Consider the following 20235-nt stretch of genomic DNA (forward strand, 5'->3'; position numbering starts at 1 on the left):
GGGAGGGAATGGAAGGCGTCCATAAAACCTTTCATCTACTTCACAGTGGGCTCCTCACCACCCCTTTCCATTGCCCTTTCCTAAAATGGGGGCCAGAGGACACAGCCAGGATTGGGAAGAGCTGAGTGTCACACAGTGGCTGAGCTGACCCTGGGCCAGGATTCTCCCTGATGCACCCGCACTGCCTGTGATGTTAGAGGACATATTTTTAACTCCTTCCATTAAATAGCAAAGTATTTGACCCTGGATTTCTGGTGGGGAAAGGCTGTGATGGAGGAGGTGCCAGCCAGGACCTGGAGAGGCTCGAGAGCTGTTCTCCAGCAGCCACGGCTGTGAGAGCAGGTGCTGGACGAATGTCCTGCAGGGAAGGCCATGCTGCGGGTGCCAGGAAGGAGGTGGGGCAGGGGGAGAGCAGGAAACAGATACTCAGGTGTCCTTGAAGAAGTGCAGGTAAAACAAGCAGAAACATTTAATTTTGAAATTTTAAGAGTATTTGTTTGCAAAATGAATTGGATACTAAGTTTCCATTTCATTGACTTGGCCATCTTTTCTGAGTCCTTACTTTTATTCAAAAGTCACTAGTCGTAGATACATGCTATTTACTGAGTACTTAGTATGTGCTGAGCACTGTACTCAGCCACTTCCACGTGTCGTTTATCCTGAGGTGACCGTGTGCAGTGGGTGCCGTTATTTCTCCAGTATCACAGACGGAGCAGCTCAGGCTTGGAGTGAAAAAAGAACTGCTCCTGAGCCCCCCCAGCTGAGACATCGACCCTGGCAGCCTACCCTCTTCCACTCTGGCTTCCCTTCAATCCCTTTCTCTCCAGAGCCACTATTAACGCATGTGCCCTGGAAGATGTCACTGCCCAGCAGTGCAGGAAGCTGACAGGTTGGCAGCTTGGCCATGACAGATGGCATGGTTTAGGGTTAGGGGCACATGCCCCCAAGGTCACAGACTATCGCAGCTTAGAGTCCCCAGAAGGTCCAGCCAGCCTCAGCAGCCACCTGGTTGAAAGTAATAGGCCACTGGGGACCAGGTCCTGTGCTCTGGGCCACTTGTCCTTCCTTTTCTTCTTTCCAGGTTGGGAGGTTGGGGGGTGTGGGCGTGGGGTGGCTTAACCATCAGAGAGCACGTGGGAGTGGGCACCAGGAGAGACACGGGTCAGAGCAGCCAAGGCCGCTCCTGTCCTCCCTCTCAGGCTGAAGCCAGTGTGCCCAGGGTGTCTCGGTCCCTCCTGGGGTCTGTCTTCCTGTGCTCCATTCCCTCTGGCTCCCACCATCACCTAAACTCAGGCTTCTGATTCCTTTGTAGGCTGATAAGAAGGACCCCCAAGGCAACGGCACCGTGGCTGGGTTTGAACTACTGCTTCAGAAACAACTGAAGGGCAAACAGATGCAGAAGGAAATGTCAGAATTCATTCGGGAAAGGTGAGGCTTGGGCCCTCCCTGCTCAGGCCACTGGTGACAGTGCCTGTGTTGGCCCCTTAGCCTGAGAGGAGTGAGCCTTGCACACCCAGCTCTGGGCTTGGTTAGCACCAAGGGGAGAATGAGACTGGAGTCACAAAGTCGAGGCCTTCGGGACAGATCTGGCTGGCTGTGGTTTTGGCCTGTGTAATGTTTTTAAAGATTTGAACCAACATTTTTTAAATTGGTAGATTTTTACATTAAAATCTGGGTATCTAGCATCTCTGGAGAGAGCAGTAAGTCTGGCAGCCGTGACTCTGCATCCCTCATGTGTCAGTTGGCTGCAGCTGAGTATCACCTGCCTCTGTAGAACGAGCATGTGTTCCCAGTTTGCCACAGTCTCCACCACTCTCTACTGTCCCCACAGACTGCTTGGGTCCTTTACTTACCTACATGGCCCTCATTTGAAGCACTGTCCCTTCGCATAACATAAAAGGGGAGTGTTACCTTTCAGTTAATCTTTGAACCCAATCTGTGTCCTGGACCTGGGCATAGAGAAACCCACCCCTTCCCCAGTCCCACCCCTGCCTTAGGAACCCAGTCTAATGGGAGAGTCAAGTAAAGTGCTTATGAAAAGTGCAGGGATTATAATAGTGGTTTAGATGAGCATGGGTGAGGAGTCAGTAAATTCAGCCTGATGGAAATATGAAAAGCTACAAGAAGACAAAGTTCCTTATCTATCACCCACCCCCAAGTTCTGAAACCCTGTTAAGTTACTTCACACTCCCACACACCTGTAACCCTCCCATGTGCACATCACCCCCCACATGCTCGTATACACGTGTTGACACACATGCTCACACACATACAAATGTGCTCACACACGTGTGCTTGCACACATATGTTCACACATACACACGTGTGCTTGCACAGGTGTGCTTGCATAAAATCACGGTGCTTTTACACGCACGTATGCTTACATATGCACACAACTTTCTATCTGGAGTTTCCAGGCCACATTGAAAATATTTATAGTAAATGGAATATTTATAGTAAATGGAATATATTTGATACTATTTCTTTTTTAATTATAACAACAATAATCAGGTAATCATTCTGTGGCATCTTAAAGCACCTCTTCTCCTTCGGAGCCCCATTTTCTGTTGTATAATGAAATTTTTATTTTATGACCCATTAAACTGGCAGGGAATTGAGAGGTTTATATAGCTCAGGTGCAAGAAAACAACAGTATAAAACAGGTGAATCGGAAAATGGTTGTAAAAGCCGGAGTTTGAACACACTGATGGCTTATACGTTCATAAAAGTGTCATGTTTGCAAATAAATGGAATGTACCATTTGAGAGCTCTGGTCTTTCCTGAGACCTGCAGCTTCTCTCAGTCCCCCTCAGGATCTCGCAGGAAGGGCTTTTCAGAGCCAGGAGAGGGGAGGCTGAGGCGAAGACTGGGACGAGCCGGGCCAGGGGCAGATGACTGGTGCCTGCTGTGGCCTCGGATAGGGAAGCGGGCAGGGGTGGAGGTGAGGCAGGTGCTGGCACTGGAGGTGATATTCTGGAAGCAGACGGGCCTCGTGCCTGGTCCATGTGGTTGTCATTGGGGGCCCTGGGAGGCTTGCAGTCGAGAGTGTGGCATGGTTAGATATGCTCCTAGAGAGATCTCGGCCACAGGCTGGAGGCTGCCGGCTGCCTGTCCGGTCACCCTGGGAAGGGTGGGACTCAGGCAGAGCGAACGAAGCAGAAGTGATGACATGAGAAGAACTGGAGACTGGCCGGAGGTGGCTCTGGAAGCAGAACAGTGCGGGAAGGAAGGGAAGGAGCGAGACTGTGGGTCTCTCAGCACCAAATCATGAAATAATTATTACTCAAAGTGCTGCCCTGGGCCTCGGCGAGGCCGCCCGTCTGCATCATCCGCACCCTTCGGGAGTCAGCTCCTGAGCGGCGGGAAGCGAGTGCTGCGGCCCGGAGCGTCTCTGGGGCTTCCCACTTGACGAGTGATGGAGCAGGGGCGCGAGACCCCGACCACACACTGAACACGGATGCCCCAGATAATACGGGACACTCCCCGGAGAGTTGCCTTGAAAGTGTGTCAAGGGCCTGCATGCTGGAAGCAAAATCCAAGGCAACTCCCCTCCCTGGGGACATGGAACCAGCCAGCTCTGGGCACTGCCTGGTTTCCATGGAAATACTTGTGCCCTGCAGGCCTGACCCTTAGAGGCATTGGGGGCTGGGACAAGGTAAGGAGAGGTTCTATTTCTGCATCCAAGGGGCCGATGCCACCTTGGAGGGTCTAATCCCAGAGCTCTGGGGCTGGAAGGGAGAGGACAATACTGGGTGTCTCTGTGGTCCATCATGAGTTACATGCATTTATTTAAGGGTCTCCCATGTATCCAGCCCCGTGTTAGGAGCTGTGCAAATGCAGCTTTTCATCTTTACAACCTAGGGAGACAGCTGGGAATAGCTCGCTTTGCAGATGAGCAGACAGAGGTTCAGACAATTCCGTTCATTCATTCATTCAACAGATATATTTATTAAGCACCTACTATGTGTCAGGCAGACAGACGAGCCACGTACTCGCAGAGCATATGGTATAGTGGGTTCCTTTACATGCTTAGTAAGCGGCAGGGCTGCAGGTCAGACCCACTGGAGAGCTGACGTGTTGGGTTTCTCCCTTTGCAGGATAAAGATCGAAGAAGAATATGCGAAGAACTTGGCTAAGCTCTCTCAGAACTCCTTGGCCGCACAGGAGGAGGGGTGAGTGGGGAGGACGGCGGTGGGAGTGGGGAGGAAGAGGAGACCCTCAGGACAAGGGACCGTTTTTCACTGATCACTGATTATTGCCGTGGGCCCATTGCATAGGGAAGTCTCTATAGGCCTGGCTCAAGGTGGGCATCCATGAACAAGGTGGGAATTCATGGCTCAAGGTGGGCACCCATGATTCCAGGTGCAGCCATTCATGGCTCAAGGTGGGCACTCATGGCTCCAGGTGTGGGCATGCATTCTCAAGGTTCGGGCCTCCTGCCATATGTTGGAGTATGTCAGGACTCCCTCTGCCCTGTCCCCTGGTAGCTGGACACCATTATTCAGATGCCCACACCTGCTTCCCTTTCTCTGAGGGCAGGCTGGTAGGAAACTGGGTGTGAGAGGATTCCACACTGGCCCCTCTTTTAGAATTCTCTCATCTGGGCCTGAAGCCCAAGCTCCCGTCCCCTTCCAGCTGCAACAGTTCAGACCTCCTTGGGTGGGACCTGAGCTGGGGGAGGCTCGGCCCCACCCTCCCAGCTACAGAAAGATCCCTAGTGGAAGGAAGATTGTAGTCTTCTCTGCTCTGTCTTGTTAGAGAGTTTCAGCCTGCTGGTGGGAATGTAAAATGGTGAAGCCACTGTAGAAACACAGCTTGGCAGTGCCTCAAAAAACTAAACCTAGAATTGCTGTGTGACCCAGCAGTTCCACTTATAAGTTTACACCCAAAAGAACTGAAAACAGATACTCAATAAATACATGTACATGAATGTTCATAGCAGCCCAATTCACAATAGCCAAAAGATAGAAACAACCCAAATATCCAGTAAGAAATGAATGGATAAGCAAATTATGGTATGTCCACATGGGATATATGGATATATGATGGGATATTATTCAGTCATAAAAAGGAATGAAGTATAGATCCATACTACTATGTGGATGAAGTGAAAGAAGCAAGACACAAAGTTTGCATATTATATGATTCCATTTATGTGAAATGCCCAGAATAGACAAATTCATAGAGACAGAATGAAGACTGGTGGTTGCCTGGGTTTGGGGAAAGAGGAGGGTGGGGAGTAATTACTTAATGGGCATGGGGTTCTCCTGGTGTATTCATCTGCTTGGGCTACTATAACAGAATACTATAGAATGGGTGTCTTAAACAACAGAAATTTAATTTATCACAGTTCTGGAGGCTGGGAGTCAAACATCAAGGTTCCAGCAGGGTTGGTGTCTTGTGAGAACTCTCCTCTTCTTTGCAGGTGGCTACCTTCTTGCTGTGGCTTTTCCCAGTGAGAAGAGCAAATTCTCCAGTGTCTCTTCTTATAAGAACACTAATCCTACCGGATTAGGGCCCCACCCATATGACCTCATGTAACCTCACTTTCTGTTATAGAGAGCCCATCTCCAACTAACAGTCACACTGGGAGTTTATGACTGCAACATAGGAATCTAGGGTGACACAAATACTCAGTCCATAGCAAGATGATAAAAATGGTTTGGAACTAGATATAGGTGGTGGTTCCACAACATGGTGAATGTACTAAAATGCGGTTTCACCTCAATAATAAAAACAAAGGCTCAGGAAGTTAGAATTGAAGGTCCCTGAGGTCCTCTATCTAGTGCTCCCTCCCTCTGCAGTGTCTGACTCCTCCTGAGAGGGGAAGTGAGCCCCAGAGGAAGGAAGGCATTCTGTCCTGGATGACTGTGGTTGTCACAGAGCTGTGATGTTAAACAAGTCCAGACCTGCCTGCATGGCTTGAAATCCCTCAGGGGCAGGGCTTTGCCAACCACATGTGGCTTTGATTAAGGCCTCTGCATGGGCTCACTGTGCAGCCAAGAGGCTGCCTCTGAATGGTTTTCACCAACCCACCTGCCACAGGCCACAGGGCAGCCCTACAGGGCCAGTGTCTCTTCCAGGGACATAAATGAGGTTATCTCTGGCTCTCTCTGCTCCGAGCACTGGGCCTGAGATGAGGGCAGGGAGGACGAACATGGAGGAGCCACTCCACCAGCCTGGACAGGCGCTTTTCTAGGCATCTCCATGCCCTGTGACTACAGTGCTGCCCAGAGTTTTCCCGCTTCCACCTCCTCAGCCTGGGCTGCTGCCGAGGACACTCAGTCCTGCCAACAGGCACAGCATATGCTCCCGGCTGAACGAGTCAGGCCTGCACCGCCATGCTGTGCACACATGCACCTACAAACACATGAGAACTCAACACATGCTCACATAGGTGCATCAGCGGTACTCGCCTCCAGCGTGGGCAGGAACACGTGCCCCATGGCCATTGCACACACGCTAACCCAGCGCACGCACTCCTTCCAGCAGGCACTGGTGGGGGTGAGGGGATGCACAGTGTGCAGCTATGCTGTTTTGCATTTACACGCAGCTTTGGACATGAGCCCAGTCTACTTAGAAACTTTCAAAGCGCAATGCTGGAGCCCAGAGATTTGGGCAGCCTGGGAAGGTGCTGATGGGGAGACTCAAGCTGCTTTTGCCCCTCGAGTGCTGTGTCCAAAATAGATTCCACAGCATATGTGCACATTGGTAAATAAACAAAAGCAGGCTATTCATTCTGCCTTCAGTTTTTCTCTCCTGTGTGGAAAGAGAATGGGGTTTGGGTCTTTTCTGGTGATAATTTTGACAGCATCATGCATTTTGATGTGGCATGCCTCAGATTGTATACTGGGGTAGAAATATATCTCAGATTTTGGATTTTTCATTACCCTCTTATCTGATGAAAAATGTCTCTTCAAATGAGAAAACTTTATAAATTTCTTTATTCTAAATTGTGAAATGGCTTCAAGGGGCCTGGAATATTGGGGAGTGCGTGGGGCATGTACTAGCTCGGACAGACCAATGGCATGTTTAGAGTGACACCCTCCCACCTGTGAAGGTGGAGACAAGGACATTGTCCTGATCCTGAGACTGCTTCCTCCTGTTCTTCCAGTAGCCGTCACAGGACTTGCTCAGGCCACTACAGCTGTCACTGTGCCAGTTACCACATGCTGTGCTGATGGTGGACATGCCAATTCTCAGGACTGCCCAGGGCCTTTTGGGCTTGTGGGCTCTTGTTTCACCGAGATGTATATATCTCAGCTGCAGGACGAACCTCCCCATCACCCTCGAATCAAGTTCCCACTTCCCCCAGGGCTGCTTCCGTAGCTGTGTATAGTGTTGACTTCAGTTTAGGGCCGTGATCCATCCTGAGATAATCTATATGTATGGCATGAGGTCAGGGTCCAGATTCCTTGTTTCCCCTATGGATGGATATACAGTCGTCCCTGCACCATTTGTTGATGGACTGTCCTCCATTGCACATCGGTCCCCCGCATCTGTGAGTCTGTTTCTGGACCAGGTATTCTAGTCCCACATCTGCATGATGACCTCGTCTGCTTCCACCCCTCCGTCCCCTGCCCTGGACCTCCTACCCGCCTCCTGGGTCAGGTGAGGAGCCAGGCCACCCAGGGCTGCCCCAACACAGCTCCCTGGAGCTCAGACCCTTGAGGCGAAGAGAAATGCCTGCAGCTTGGGTTTTCCTGTTTCTCACTCCGTCTCTTCTCTGATGGGCTCCCTAGCTGGGATTGCCCAAGGGGAGCTTTCTTAGCTGCCAGACTCCTAGATAAACTCAGTCAGTCATTTCCCATAGATACCCACCTCTGCCTGAGCCAGTACCACAGCCAGACAGGCCTCGGCTGTGACCAAAGGGATCCATTCTGATGTTAGGTAAATCTCAGCTGCTGGCTTCTCAGCTCCAAACCCAGAAGCTCTCAGCATGCTGTCTTTTAAGCAGCTTTTGCTACTCGAGTGTAATGAATTCTCTGGGGGAAGTGGCTTTTTGATGGAATGATGTCAACTGAACATTCAGCCTGGGTTTACTGCCTGGGTTTAGAAGTCTCAGCAAGGTCTCCGGAGCCTGGGGTTAAAGAGTTGCAAATTACGAGAGTAGCCTGGGGGCGTGCATTCCAAGGGCTTGGGGACTTCAGGAGATTGCTCCTACGTGAAGCATCTTGGAGTGCAAAGTGATTTAGCCTAGAGGACTCTGTTCTCCAGTAAAGCTGTGTGCAGCACCAAGGCTCGCAGTCCAGAATCAGGGCCAGCGGCGGGCCACAGTCCTGCCGATGATGATGGAGAGCCTTTCTGCCATGTGGGCATCCCTTGGAGCTCCCTAGACCCAGATGGTCCTCCTCTGCCCTTCCTGGAAGCAGGTTGTTAGAAGTTTGCCTGCACGCAGGAAGGGCTGTGTGGCACCTTCCATTTGAGAAGGGCTGTTCCCCAAGAAGGCATCTGTCCTGCCCCTGTGACTTACCAGCAGATGTCTGTGCCCTCATCAGCAAACCAGGGAGGGGTGAAGGGGAGGCGTGGGGAGAGCAGTCGGCTGGCGATGGAGGCCTCCCTGCCGCTGCACCCCACCTTCATGCATCTCCCCCCAGTCTCCGGGTTTCTGGGTATTTTTCCGTCTGCTACAGTCTGTTCTTCCAGCTCCTCGGTTCGGTTCGGGATGGCTGGTTTGGGAAGGCTTGGGCTGAAACGCGGTGCTCAGGTTTGTTTTATGCCTGGCCAGCCTCCTCCAAGGCCGGTCTCAGGGTCTCTGCCGTCGGGCCCCCGCGGCTCCCTCGGAGCCTGACAGTCCCCCCTCCTCTGTGTTGCAGCTCCCTGGGGGAAGCGTGGGCGCAGGTGAAGAAGAGCCTCGCGGACGAGGCAGAGGTCCACCTCAAGTTCTCCGCCAAGGTAACCCTCCCGGGCCGCGGCACGCTGCGCTTCTCCCACAGCCGTGGGCTGCTGAGCCTGTAACGGCTGTCTGGCTGTCTTTCTGTCCTGTGTGCGTGTTGACCGGTTTCTGTGATGTGCAAGCCCCGGGTTGGGAAGAGATGCCCGGTGGCATGCAACGGGACAGTGCTTTTGCCAGTCCCATGCAGGAGTGTCAGTAACCAGAAATACCCATCGGGAGCACAGAGCTCAGTGAAATATAGTTCGGAAGTGACACATGCTGAGCATTTAGCACCCTTGTTTTTAATACAATTGGTTCCTTTTACATTTCAATCATTTAAATTTTAATACTGGCTGTCTTTAGCAACCAGCTCATAAAATTCTTACAGATTTATCACCTGGAGCCAGTACAGGCCACCCAGCATGCCTCTGTGAGGGGGGGAGAGTCCCCTTAGCTCCTCAGGTCACCTGTGAATGACGACACCCTGCCATCATGTTGCTGGGCTTTCAAAAGAAAACACCTGCATTTTCTACTTTTTCTTGGTGTCAGGAGAGACTACATTATGCCAAAGAGAGATTGGGGGGGGGGGAGTGTTTTGTTTTTGTCACACAATTTCAGACTGGGTCACTGACCTTTCTTTCACCAGTTAAGAAGACTCTAGCGCCGCGACCTCGAGGAGAGCGCTGTTTGTTCTGTTCACTCTGCCCTCAGTACTCAGGGCTATACCTGGTGCACGGGAGACACCCAGTAAATATTTTCTGGAGTAATGAATAAATGGAGCCCTCTGATGATCTCCTCTGGAGCCCCTACTCTTTTCAGGCCTACTTTCTCTCCGGATTTCTCCATGTTTCCAAATGACCCTCTCTTCCCCGTTCCCTGGCTCACGCCTCCAAATTCCCTCTCAGGCTGCTGGCTACTTTTCAGGGGAAAAAGAAAGCAAGTGTCTAAGTGAAATAATTCACACTAAAGTGTGCATGACTGGTGGGGCTACCCATTAGCATGCTTGCCTTTTGAAAGAAGAAAGACCCTGAGAGCACACCATTCCCGGTGACCTTAGCCTCCTGGGGTCCACACTCTTTCCTCTGGCCTCCCCCATCCATCACCAGCCAGACGACAGCCTGAGAGGGAACTCGGACAAAGTGCTTAACTTCTCTGAGCCCCATTTCTAAATTAGGGGGCACACTAACTCCTTCACTACTTGAAGGTTCAACCCCCCTCCCCCCCAAAAGATGGCTGCTTCTTCCAGGGGCTTCCACACAGTGCTCACGGGTCCTATCTCTTTTCTAGTGTGTGCCCCACAGCAGTTGCAGTTCTGGGCCTTGGGGTCCGCTGTGGGATGTGCACTGTCAGAGGACAGGAGTCTGGCTTTGTGTCAGGCCTCCCCACCCCCTCGCAGGATGGCTCCCCGCACACAGGGCAGAATGAATGACTCCCATAGCTGACACTGAGGAGGAGCTGTATGAGGAGCTGGGGTGGGGGAAAACAGTGCTATTGCCAGCTCCTTGCTGCTGAAGGGTATTAGTGCCCCAGGAGTGGGCGGACACCCAGATGGGAGTGAGAGCGCCTGGCTCACAGCACACCGACCGCAGGCACCAGGCACTTCAGGAAATTGCCAGGCCAGCCCTGGGAGGGGAGGGAGCTCAGTGAACTAGGCCCCTCTCCGCCCTGCATGCAGAGCAGCGAGTTCTTTTTCAGCTGCAGATCGCGGGTACTGTCTCCTGTAGGTCTCCCTTCTCTCCTGGCCCCCAGCAGCTCTGTTCCCTGGGGTAGAGGCCTCCATTGACTGGCGAGGTGAATGGCAAGGCTGCCTTTGCGGTGGGTGGGGCTGGGAGCCAGTCTGCCTCCGCTTCTGAAAGGGCTCCTGCTGGGTCCCTGGGAATCCCCGTGGCGCCTACTTCCCATCAGCAGGACCCCTGACCGGGTTGTTTATAGAGTACTCAGGTGACCAGGCATTTTCCCACGCTCTCTTTTCCTCTATTTCCTTTAACTACTGCTATTCACACCAACACTTCTGGCCACCAAATGGTTTTCCCACACTGACCGATTCTGACACCTGCTGGGTGGCCCACAGTATAACTCGGTTCTGACACTAGGTACCCGGAGGTAGCAACAGATCCCACAAGTTAAGGGCTCAGCCCCACAAGACTGTCCCCACTTCAGATGCCAGTTGCAAGTCGTGGGTCCCCAGGTTACCACACTTCTATTGACTTGGCTACAGATCGGGTTCTCACAGCGCCCTCCTGAGGGTTGATAATTTGCTAGAGTGGCTCACAAAATGCAGGGAACACTTACGTAGATTTACCAGGTTACTATGTGTTAAAGGGTGTGACAGATGATACAGGTGAACCGCCAAGTGAGGAGAGGTGCACGGGGCCAGGTTTGGAAGAGTCCCGAGCCCAGGAGCTTCTGTCCCTGTGGAGTTGGGTGCATCACCCTCTTGGCACGTGTCGTGGGCACCAACCCCAAAGCTCTCCAAATGCCGCAGTTTACAGTTTTATGGCTGCTTCATCGCGCAGGCGGGACTGGTGGCTCACTCTCCAGCTTCTCACCTCTCCCCAGAGGTTGGGGGTGGGGCCGAGGGTTCTAAGCTCTGAATCATGGCTTGGTCTTTTGGTGACCAGCCCCATCCTGAAGCTACTCAGGAGCCCACCCAAGAGTCACCTCAGTAGAACAAAAGGGGTTCCTGTCACCCAGGAAGTTCCAAGGGACTCAGGAGCTCTGTGACAGGAACCAGGGTCAGTGACCAAATATTAGAACAGAAGATGCTCCCAGCACCCTGATCGATGAGGAAATCACAGAGGTTTAGGAGCCTGGCCAGGAGCCGAAGATAAGGACCGACATATACATTTGTTATTAGATCGCAGAATCATAATCATGTGAGTGTTCTAGATGGTCCCGTGCGGGATAGAAAACATTACTCTCAATTTCATCAGCCACCCGTAGGACAGCATCTCCATTTCACATATGAGAAGGGGTAGAGAGGTCCAGTCACAGCCTGTGGTCACAAAGCCCGGAGGGCTCAGCCACTGAGGCAACCGTGGAGGGGACTGCGTGAGCTGGACACCTGACCCCAGACCTTTCTCCAGGCAGGCAGTGGCCTGCTGAGGAGCACTCTGCCCTCTCCCGGGGGCTGTCCAGCTGGCCCTCCGGGTGCCTAGGACTCGCTGGTGGAAAGCTTATGAGGAATATGTACAGAAGACAGGTTTTTCTCTGAGAACCTCTGCTGCAGCCAGCCTGTGTCAGTGCTCGTGGCCTTAGGCAAATGTGGTCGCCGCCCAGCGGTTGTGTGGCTGTTCTCTGAAAAGAAAGGAGCTCCAAGGACTCATTGTTTGCCATAGATAATATGGCTCAATATGCCCCAAACGCACTTTAACCCCTGCTCCCGAAGGCTCATTGAAATTCCACTGTCTGTGTCAGGGTAAGAGCCCTTGAAGAAATGCAGTTTTTTACACAATGGTCCAGGCTTTCCTCCTCTACTAGTTCAAGCCATTGTTAACAGCAACGGGCTGCTAAAGAGAAATGATTGCTGTACACAAAGGAAGCTGTACCTGGCTCTGCTGGAGGAGGAGCCTGGAAAATTCCTTGTGATGGGAGGAAACTTGATCGTGCGTTTAGAGGCCATGCACCCAGTCAGAAGATTGTGGGGCAGAGTGGAAGCCGGGAGGGGTTTACCTCAGTGCTGCCACTCCAAGCTCCCTGACCTTGGGCAAGTCACTCAGCATCGCTGAGCTCCCGTTTTTTCATTTGAAACTTATTTGGTGGTGACCCACAGTAATGCATCTACGTGGCCCCCCGCAGCACTCAGCTTTCCACACCCAGTGTCCGCATAGATGCACACGTATGCGGCGGACACACGGTTCAGGAAGCGGCACTGTCTTTCAGCCTGTCGTGCACTCTGATGCCTTCCTCATGTCTGGTCTGTTCCCAGCAGAAAGCTGCTCCTGACCCACTAAACTGATTTCACTATGCCCAGCTGCCCGCTGTTTGAAAAACACTGGACCAGTCTCACCATTTTTTGCATCTTGAGATTTCTCTTACTCTCCTGTGTGAGGGGAAAGGAGGGGGAGCTGAGAGGAGGGAGTTTCGAACAGGCCACCTGAATGGGTCCAGTAGCCTGTCCCATCCAAGACAGGCCAGCCTGAGCGCTCACGAGGACACGGCTCTGAGGGCTTGACTCCCAGCTACAAAGATGCTTAACAGTTAACAATGAGTATAAAAAGCCACCCAGCCCACTTTTTTAAAAAGAAAAAGTATGTCTTTTAAAAATATTTAAAATACAGAGGGAGCCCGACCAGCATGGTTCAGTGGTTGAGCATCGACCTATGATCCAGAAGATGGAGGTTCGATTCCCAGGTTGCGGGCCCGGTCCCCAGTAGGGAGCATGCAGGAGGCAGCCGATCAATGACTCTCTCATCATTGATGTTTCTATCTCTCTCTCTCCCTCCCCCTTCCTCTCTCTGAAATCAATAAAGATATATTTAAAAATAAAATACAGAGGGAGAATCCATGGGATTGAGTCACCTCTGGCAGCTAGTAGCATTCTTTGTTCAGATGTGATTTGGAATTTGGGGAAAGCATTTTGCTATGTTGGCAGAACCTGGGGCTGGGGTCCAGGAATCCTGAGTGTTGAAAAGCCCTTCCAGGTCATTCCTGGGCGCACTGAAGTCTAGACATCAGCTCTTTCCATGTCCTCAGAAAGAGACCCCAGTCTGGAGCAGGATGCCATGGTAGCTGAGTTTTGCAGCTCCTCCTCAGCGGACACCTCACCTGTGTGGGAAAGGGGTTGTGTGTCCTCCATAGCTTTCAAGTCTTTAGCATCTTGCAAACTGCCACCAGGTGGGGGTGTTTTCCATACAGGAAACTGCTTGCGATCAGAACAATACTAGCAGAGAATTACAGCTAACATCAGGAGGGAGACGGGTGCTTGGACGGCTCACTCCCTGTTAGTCTTTAAAGTCATCCAACAACAAAGCTGTTGTCACTCAAGGCACTGGACACTGAAGATTTTGTCATTACCCAAGTTGTGAAAGGGCATTCACTCCGCACCAGCTCCAGCCACGTGCGGAGACTCTAGTGGCCAAGCCGGCAAGGCCCCTGCCCTCTTGGAACTCACAGTCAGTGTAACCCGTTGAGTAGAAACACGTAAGCCCTCGAGGCCGCCAGAGAAAAAGATCACGTGACAAGAGCCTGTGAGGGGGAAGAGAGAAATCCCAGAATCCCAGCGTGGGGTGTGGGGTGTGGTGTGTATGTGTGCGTGTGCGTGTTTTCCTCTGACCAGGCATATGCAGGTGAACTTTTCAGAGGCACTTCTGGGGCGGGGGAGGCCAAGGGGCCCTGGGGCAGGAGGCTGAGCTGGATGTGGTTCTAGGTTCAGGGGTTGGGTGGGGGCTCTGAGAGGCTGACTCAGCCAGGCCCTGGGCTGCTCACCTGGCTGGGCAGCAGGTCCACAGTGATCTTTCTTATCAAATACATCTCATGTTCACACCAAAAAAAGCGTTATAAGTGAAAGTTCTCCCTCAAAAAGGAGTGGGAAAGAGGGAAATAAAAGAGAAGGAAAATGCTTGAAAAATACCACCTGCTGCTCTTCTTAGAGTATAAGCCTCTTTCTCTGGCCTTCAGAATGCGAGGCCGGGTCCTTGTGCTGGGATGGGACCTGTGCCAGTCTCCATGCAGACCAGTGAGACAAGCAACCCCCTCCCCCGGGTACAGTGCACCGGAGCGGCCCTGTGAATTTCCACTGGGTCTCAGGTGGTTCCCGCCGTAGATTCTTCAAGCTTTTGACCGTGTCCAGATCTCCTTCATAGTTTCTGCACCTGGCATAGAGCAGATGCTCAAACAGCACTGACCTCCGATCACCTAAATTAAATTATATCCATGCCAGTGATCAGTGCCTGGGGACACAGAGGTGGTGGCTTGGCTTCTGCCCCAGGAAGCTTCCAGTTTGGAAGGTAAGGGCCCTCCAAGAAACTGTCCGAGTGCCCAGCCGGGCGTGGCTCAGCGGTTGAGCATCGACCTAGGATCCAGGAGATCAGGATTCGATTCCCGGTCAGGGCACATGCCCGGGTTGCAGGCTTCAGCTGATCAATGACTCTCTCATCATTGATGTTTCTATCTCTCTCTCTCCCTCTCCCTTCCTCTCTCTGAAATCAATAAAGATATATTTAAAAAAAACCTGTGGGAGCTTAGAGGAGGAAGGAAGTAGCCAACAAGGGGCTCAGAAAGCTCCAGGGCCTAACCTGTCCATCATCACTGTGAACACAGGCCTGGCCAGCTAAGGTGACTTCCTAAACCTTGACCTCATAAGTGGCCACTCAACTGTACCCTTCCTGTCAGGGGCCAGGCCGCTGCCCCAGACCCCACCTCACCTGCGGGGGTGGAGTTCCCTCCCTCCTCACTTACTAGTAGCTGATGCCCTGGGTCCTGAGTATGTCCCCCTCGCTGTCTCTTCCACAGCTTCACAGCGAGGTAGAGAAGCCCCTGATGAACTTCCGTGAGAACTTCAAGAAAGACATGAAAAAGTGCGACCACCACATTGCTGACCTCCGCAAGCAGCTTGCCAGCCGCTACGCTGCCGTGGAGAAGGTGAGGGGCCCAGGACCCTGGGGGGCAGGGGGTCTTCTGGAAGAGGGTGGGCTGAGCAGGACTCCAGCCCACGCCTGAGGAGCCCCCCCACCTTAACGGGCAGGTAGGAGCTGCGGTCTGTGGCACTCAGATCGCTGCCCAGAGGGCCAGGGGAAGCAGGGGGGCTGCACCCACAGTGGGAGATGCAGTGGGCTCCATCAGGTCCCTGAGAGGAGGTACAGCCGTGCTTTCGTGCGACACGGAGCCTGGATGTGCTGCTGGTCTACACGTGCCCCTTTGTTGGGCCTCGCCTTGCAGATTCTCTCCTGGCTGAATCACCCCCTCCCAAAAGTCTGTGGCATCTGAGCTCGGTGGGAGCTGCTGATGGCCAGCACTGGAGGGAAGGGAGCTCTCCCTGGGGGCTGACCACAGTGACTTAGGGTGCTAGAGAAGGGGGAGCATATGGCTGCAGGCACCCTAGACTCTGCCAGCTTGCTGAGGCCAAGCCAGGGTGCAGCTGAGAGATGGGGATAAGGGGACGCCTTGAAGCCTCAGCACGGTGACTGGCTGGCCGAGGGATGTTAGTCTCACTGCTGAGCTTCTCCTGGCTTTGGTGGCATCATCCACAAAAACGGAAAAGAAAGGACTCTTACCTAGAAACGGGGGAGGCCGGGCCCCAGGCCCCAGGGGGCCCTCCTGGCTCTGAGCCCTATGAGCAGCTTTTCCATGTCCTTGGCCCCCAGGCCCGGAAAGCACTCACGGAGCGGCAGAGAGACCTGGAGATGAAGACCCAGCAGCTGGAGATCAAGCTGAGCAACAAGACAGAGGAGGACATCAAGAAGGCTCGGAGGAAGTCCACGCAGGCCGGTGAGTGCCGGGCCACACCTACCTGTCCTCCCCTGGTCAGGGAAGCACAGGAAAGGCCGAGGGATGGGATGCCTGGAAGTGCAGCCCTGGGAGGGCGGGGAAGGGGCTCTGGAGTGGGGAGTGGGCAAGGTCGTCTCCAGGTCTGGCTCTCACCAGGAAGTGGTTGCTCCTCCCTGCACCTGGAATTCAGGGCTCCTGTCACTGTGTGGAGCCCCAAAGAGAAGTACAAGCCCCACCCATGCAGGGAGTGATACTCCAGAGGGTCACCAATGGCACCTATGGTGATGGGCTCTTGCCCTGGTTGTTCACGAAATGACCACATTTCAGATTCTCCCCCAAAGATGCCTCCAGTGAGTTGGTTTCTGCTTCCACCTAGTGGTGAAAGCTAGCTAATGCCCAAGGAAAGGGGAGAAGGGCCAGTTAGAACTAGTACAAACTTATCAAATATTTCTAAAAAAAGTGTTTCACTGCACGCAAGGACAGTGCACACTGTTTTCTGGGACTGAAGTGTGTGATGTAGGATTAGGGCTCGGATCAGATGGTCTAGGTCCCTTTCACCTCAACTTCTGGAGAACCTGGTACAATTAACTCATTATAGAATGAAGCAGCCACCTTATGGACATTTTGAAATAAGATGGTTTAAAAATAAGTCAATAGAAAAATAATAGAAATGTAACATATGATATAAAGATCTTACAATGCACAGTGATAAATTACCAGGTCCAGAAATAGAAGGCATTATATCCTTATTGAGATTGGGAAGGAAAACCCAGGATGAGGAGAGGCATATTTAGATTCATGTAATTAATTAAGTTATTAAAATTATATTACAAAATCTATCTTTGCTTGGGAAAACATTTTTAATCAGCTCACAAGAATATAAAATCTTTATTTGCCAAATATAATCACCATCAATACTTCTTAGTGTTTTAATTTTTTAAATGTTTTTAATATTTATATTTAAATTTACACACATTAGATCGTATACTCTATGTTCCGAAGTTACATTTTAATTGGCACATCTTAGAGATCGCTCTATTCCATTACCTATATATTTAATCCCATCCATTCACGTACATCAGACTTTTTTTTTCTTTGTAATTTCAGTATTTGTTTCACTGTCATTTTAATAAAATAAAATTATTTCTCAGTTTGTGACTATCAGATAGATTTCTGGGAAATTTTTCAATTATTTATATTTAAAATTTTATAAGCCAAAACCCCATAAAACAAAACAAAAACAAAAGCTTAGGCGAACATAAGCAACAACATACAACGCGGCGTCGCACCAGCAGCAAGGTGCTGGCCCGCAGCAGTTACTCCTGCTGCGTGCTCCCACGCTCTCCGCCCCGGGCCCGTTCCCATCACACCCGCAGCCACCGACAACGTTAGCGAGCTCGATGGACGTTGCGCCCGAGACATGTGGCTGCCTCTTCCATCTCCTGCAGGATGTTTTCTCGTGTGCAGTGGTGCCTGAGTTACGGTCAAAATCTTGTTTCAATCCTGGTCATCCGTTTCATAATCAGTCACTGTCGGACCGAGCTGTAAATGGTGTTTTCGGTCCTTCTGTTTGTTCCATCTCTTCATCAGATATAAAATGAAGTTCTAGACCTTGTCGGTCTGGAGTAGGTCGCTGATGCGGTGCCTCTTTGGGCAGAGAAGCGGATCCCTTGCATTTCACTGGGGATGGACGATGTCTCTTTTTTTGGCCCATCAGCCTTTTTCAGTGGTTGCATGGGATCCAGGTGTCCACCTTCATTCCATCGCGTCCCTGACTGCGGGAGGCCTTTCCCGTCGTGTTACTGTGAGCGTCTGCGTGCGGGCCTGGCCCTGCGAGGGGGTGCAGGGGGGTGACTTTCCTGGTCAGAGTGCTGTACCCATCTTGCTGGGCGTTTCCAAACTGCTTTCCGGGGGGTGCCCACCAAGAGCACTGATGGCTGGCTGTTCCCTGAACTCTTGTCAGCGCTGTGTGTTATCAAATTGTGACAGCATACTCTCTGCGGAAAATAATATCTTGTTGCTAATTTAATTTACGTTTCTTTTTGAGCGAAGTTGAGCATTTTAAAAACAGACTTACTGAAGCGAGTAACGCATATTCTTTCCCCATTTTCTAGTCAGTGGCTGGTCGTGTTCTGACTGACTGAGATTATATGTTAGGAAGATTATCCTTTTGTCATTTGAGTTGCAAATATTTTTTCTAGGTAGTTGTTTATCTTTTAATTTGGCTCTTTGTATTTTTTTGCGGGGGAGTTGGCTTATTTCTTGTTATTTTTCTGAATAGTGATCTTTTCTCTCTGACGTAGTCTAGGTTTTGTGACTAACTTAGAAAGAGCTTCCGCTTTCAAGAGTTTTTTTTAATCACTTTTTTCTTACTTTTTTTTTTTTTTGCATCAGGTTAAAAATATTTAAATACAGGATGGGGCAAAAGTAGGTTTACAGTTCTGAGTGTGCAAAACAGAGTTTATTCTTGTATTATCTGTTAATTATTGTATTATTTTCCATACGAACGGCTGTAAACCTACTCTTGCCCCGCCCTGTATTTAGGCCGCCAGAAACTTATTTTTCCTCAGGCCGCTGCCTAAACCATATTCCACAAGTTCTGATTTGCAGAGTTTTCATACTCATATTCTAGATATTTTGTTATTTGTGACTTGATCTCACCTTTGAGCCAAATTTAAAATAAACCCTTTAGGTTTTCATGAGTTCAGCCTTTGTTCCTGTTGTCTCCTAGCCTTGCGGTTTGGTTTGTGCCAGGCTTCTCTAGCCCCGAGGTGCACGTGTACCACCTGGCAATCCTGGGAAACGCAGTTTCCCATTCACCAGGCCTAGGGTGCGTCCTGAGAGTGGCACCTCTGGCAAGCTGCAGGGCATACTGACGCTGCTGCTCTCGGAGCTGTGTTTTGTGTGGCAGGGGTCTGGGGTGCTGGTACCTTAGTAATGTTGGCAATTACTTTATAGCTTATTTTCTTTCTAATTGCAAAGTGTTTACAGAAAACAATAGACTAGCCATCAAAATTGAATAGTTGTGTTTCAGCTCTCTTATGAAATAAAATGCTACAGAAAGAGCTCGTTTCCTCCCACCCACCCATTCTCTGTTTCCAGTGTGAGCACCATCCTGGACAGCACTCTAGTGCGTGTTTTCATACCATTACTGCACATGGGTGAACCATAAACCCTCAGATACATTGTGTTTCAGAATGACAAGCTGCCGCATGTACACACACGCACACACATATGGGCATGCACGTGCACACACATACACACAACAGACATAATTTGCAAATTTTCTTCTTTAACTCTTAAATAGTACCAAGTTTTAATCAAAGAAGACTCTTCAGTGTGAAATGAAACTACCGTCTTTAGAGAGGAAGCATTTCTTGGGCTTGTGATAGGGTGGGGGGTCCTAGGAATAACCCTCTTTCCACCCCGGAAACCCCCACACACTGAGGGTCCTCTATCCTGAACTCTTAGTGTCTGGGGCCAAGTGCAGTTGCACACTCTGAAGTTGGTCCCTTGTGGTACTGGGTTGCCCCTCTCTGTTCTGCGTTTTACTCCCTGCTCCCACTTTCCAATGGCCTCTGTGACCCCAAGGAGAGGAGAAGGCATGGCTGTGGGTACAGGTGGGACAGGGCAGCCATGGCAAGGACAGGACAGAGTGTGACCGTGGCACTGGCCTCTTCTAGGAGATGACCTCATGCGCTGTGTGGACCTCTACAACCAGGCCCAGTCCAAGTGGTTTGAAGAGATGGTGACCACCACGTTGGTGAGTGCCCAGAGATGTATAGGCATGCCAGTATGGTGACTGGCACTCAGGACGCCCTGGGTGGGTGCCGGTGGGCATGCAGGCGATAGAGTGGAGGTGACTGGGGAGATGGTCATGATATCTGCTCATGTTGGGGTCAGGGCCTTGACTCTGGGCAAGTGTGTGCTGG

The 20235-nt window shown here is 51.2% G+C and overlaps 1 protein-coding gene across 1 annotated transcript in view; it reads left to right on the forward strand.

Annotated features, from left to right (window-relative positions):
- GAS7 (growth arrest specific 7) overlaps positions 1–20235 on the forward strand; it is a 199578-nt gene that overhangs the window by 177129 nt on the left and 2214 nt on the right. Inside the window, exons 7-12 of the mRNA XM_016222496.2 lie at positions 1313–1428; positions 4098–4172; positions 8817–8895; positions 15329–15457; positions 16180–16303; positions 19987–20066. Of these exons, the coding sequence (XP_016077982.1) occupies positions 1313–1428; positions 4098–4172; positions 8817–8895; positions 15329–15457; positions 16180–16303; positions 19987–20066 (603 nt within the window). The remainder of the gene's footprint in view (positions 1–1312; positions 1429–4097; positions 4173–8816; positions 8896–15328; positions 15458–16179; positions 16304–19986; positions 20067–20235) is intronic.

This window comes from Miniopterus natalensis, chromosome 17 (assembly GCF_054644295.1).
Source record: "Miniopterus natalensis isolate mMinNat1 chromosome 17, mMinNat1.hap1, whole genome shotgun sequence".
Lineage (NCBI taxonomy): Eukaryota > Metazoa > Chordata > Mammalia > Chiroptera > Miniopteridae > Miniopterus > Miniopterus natalensis.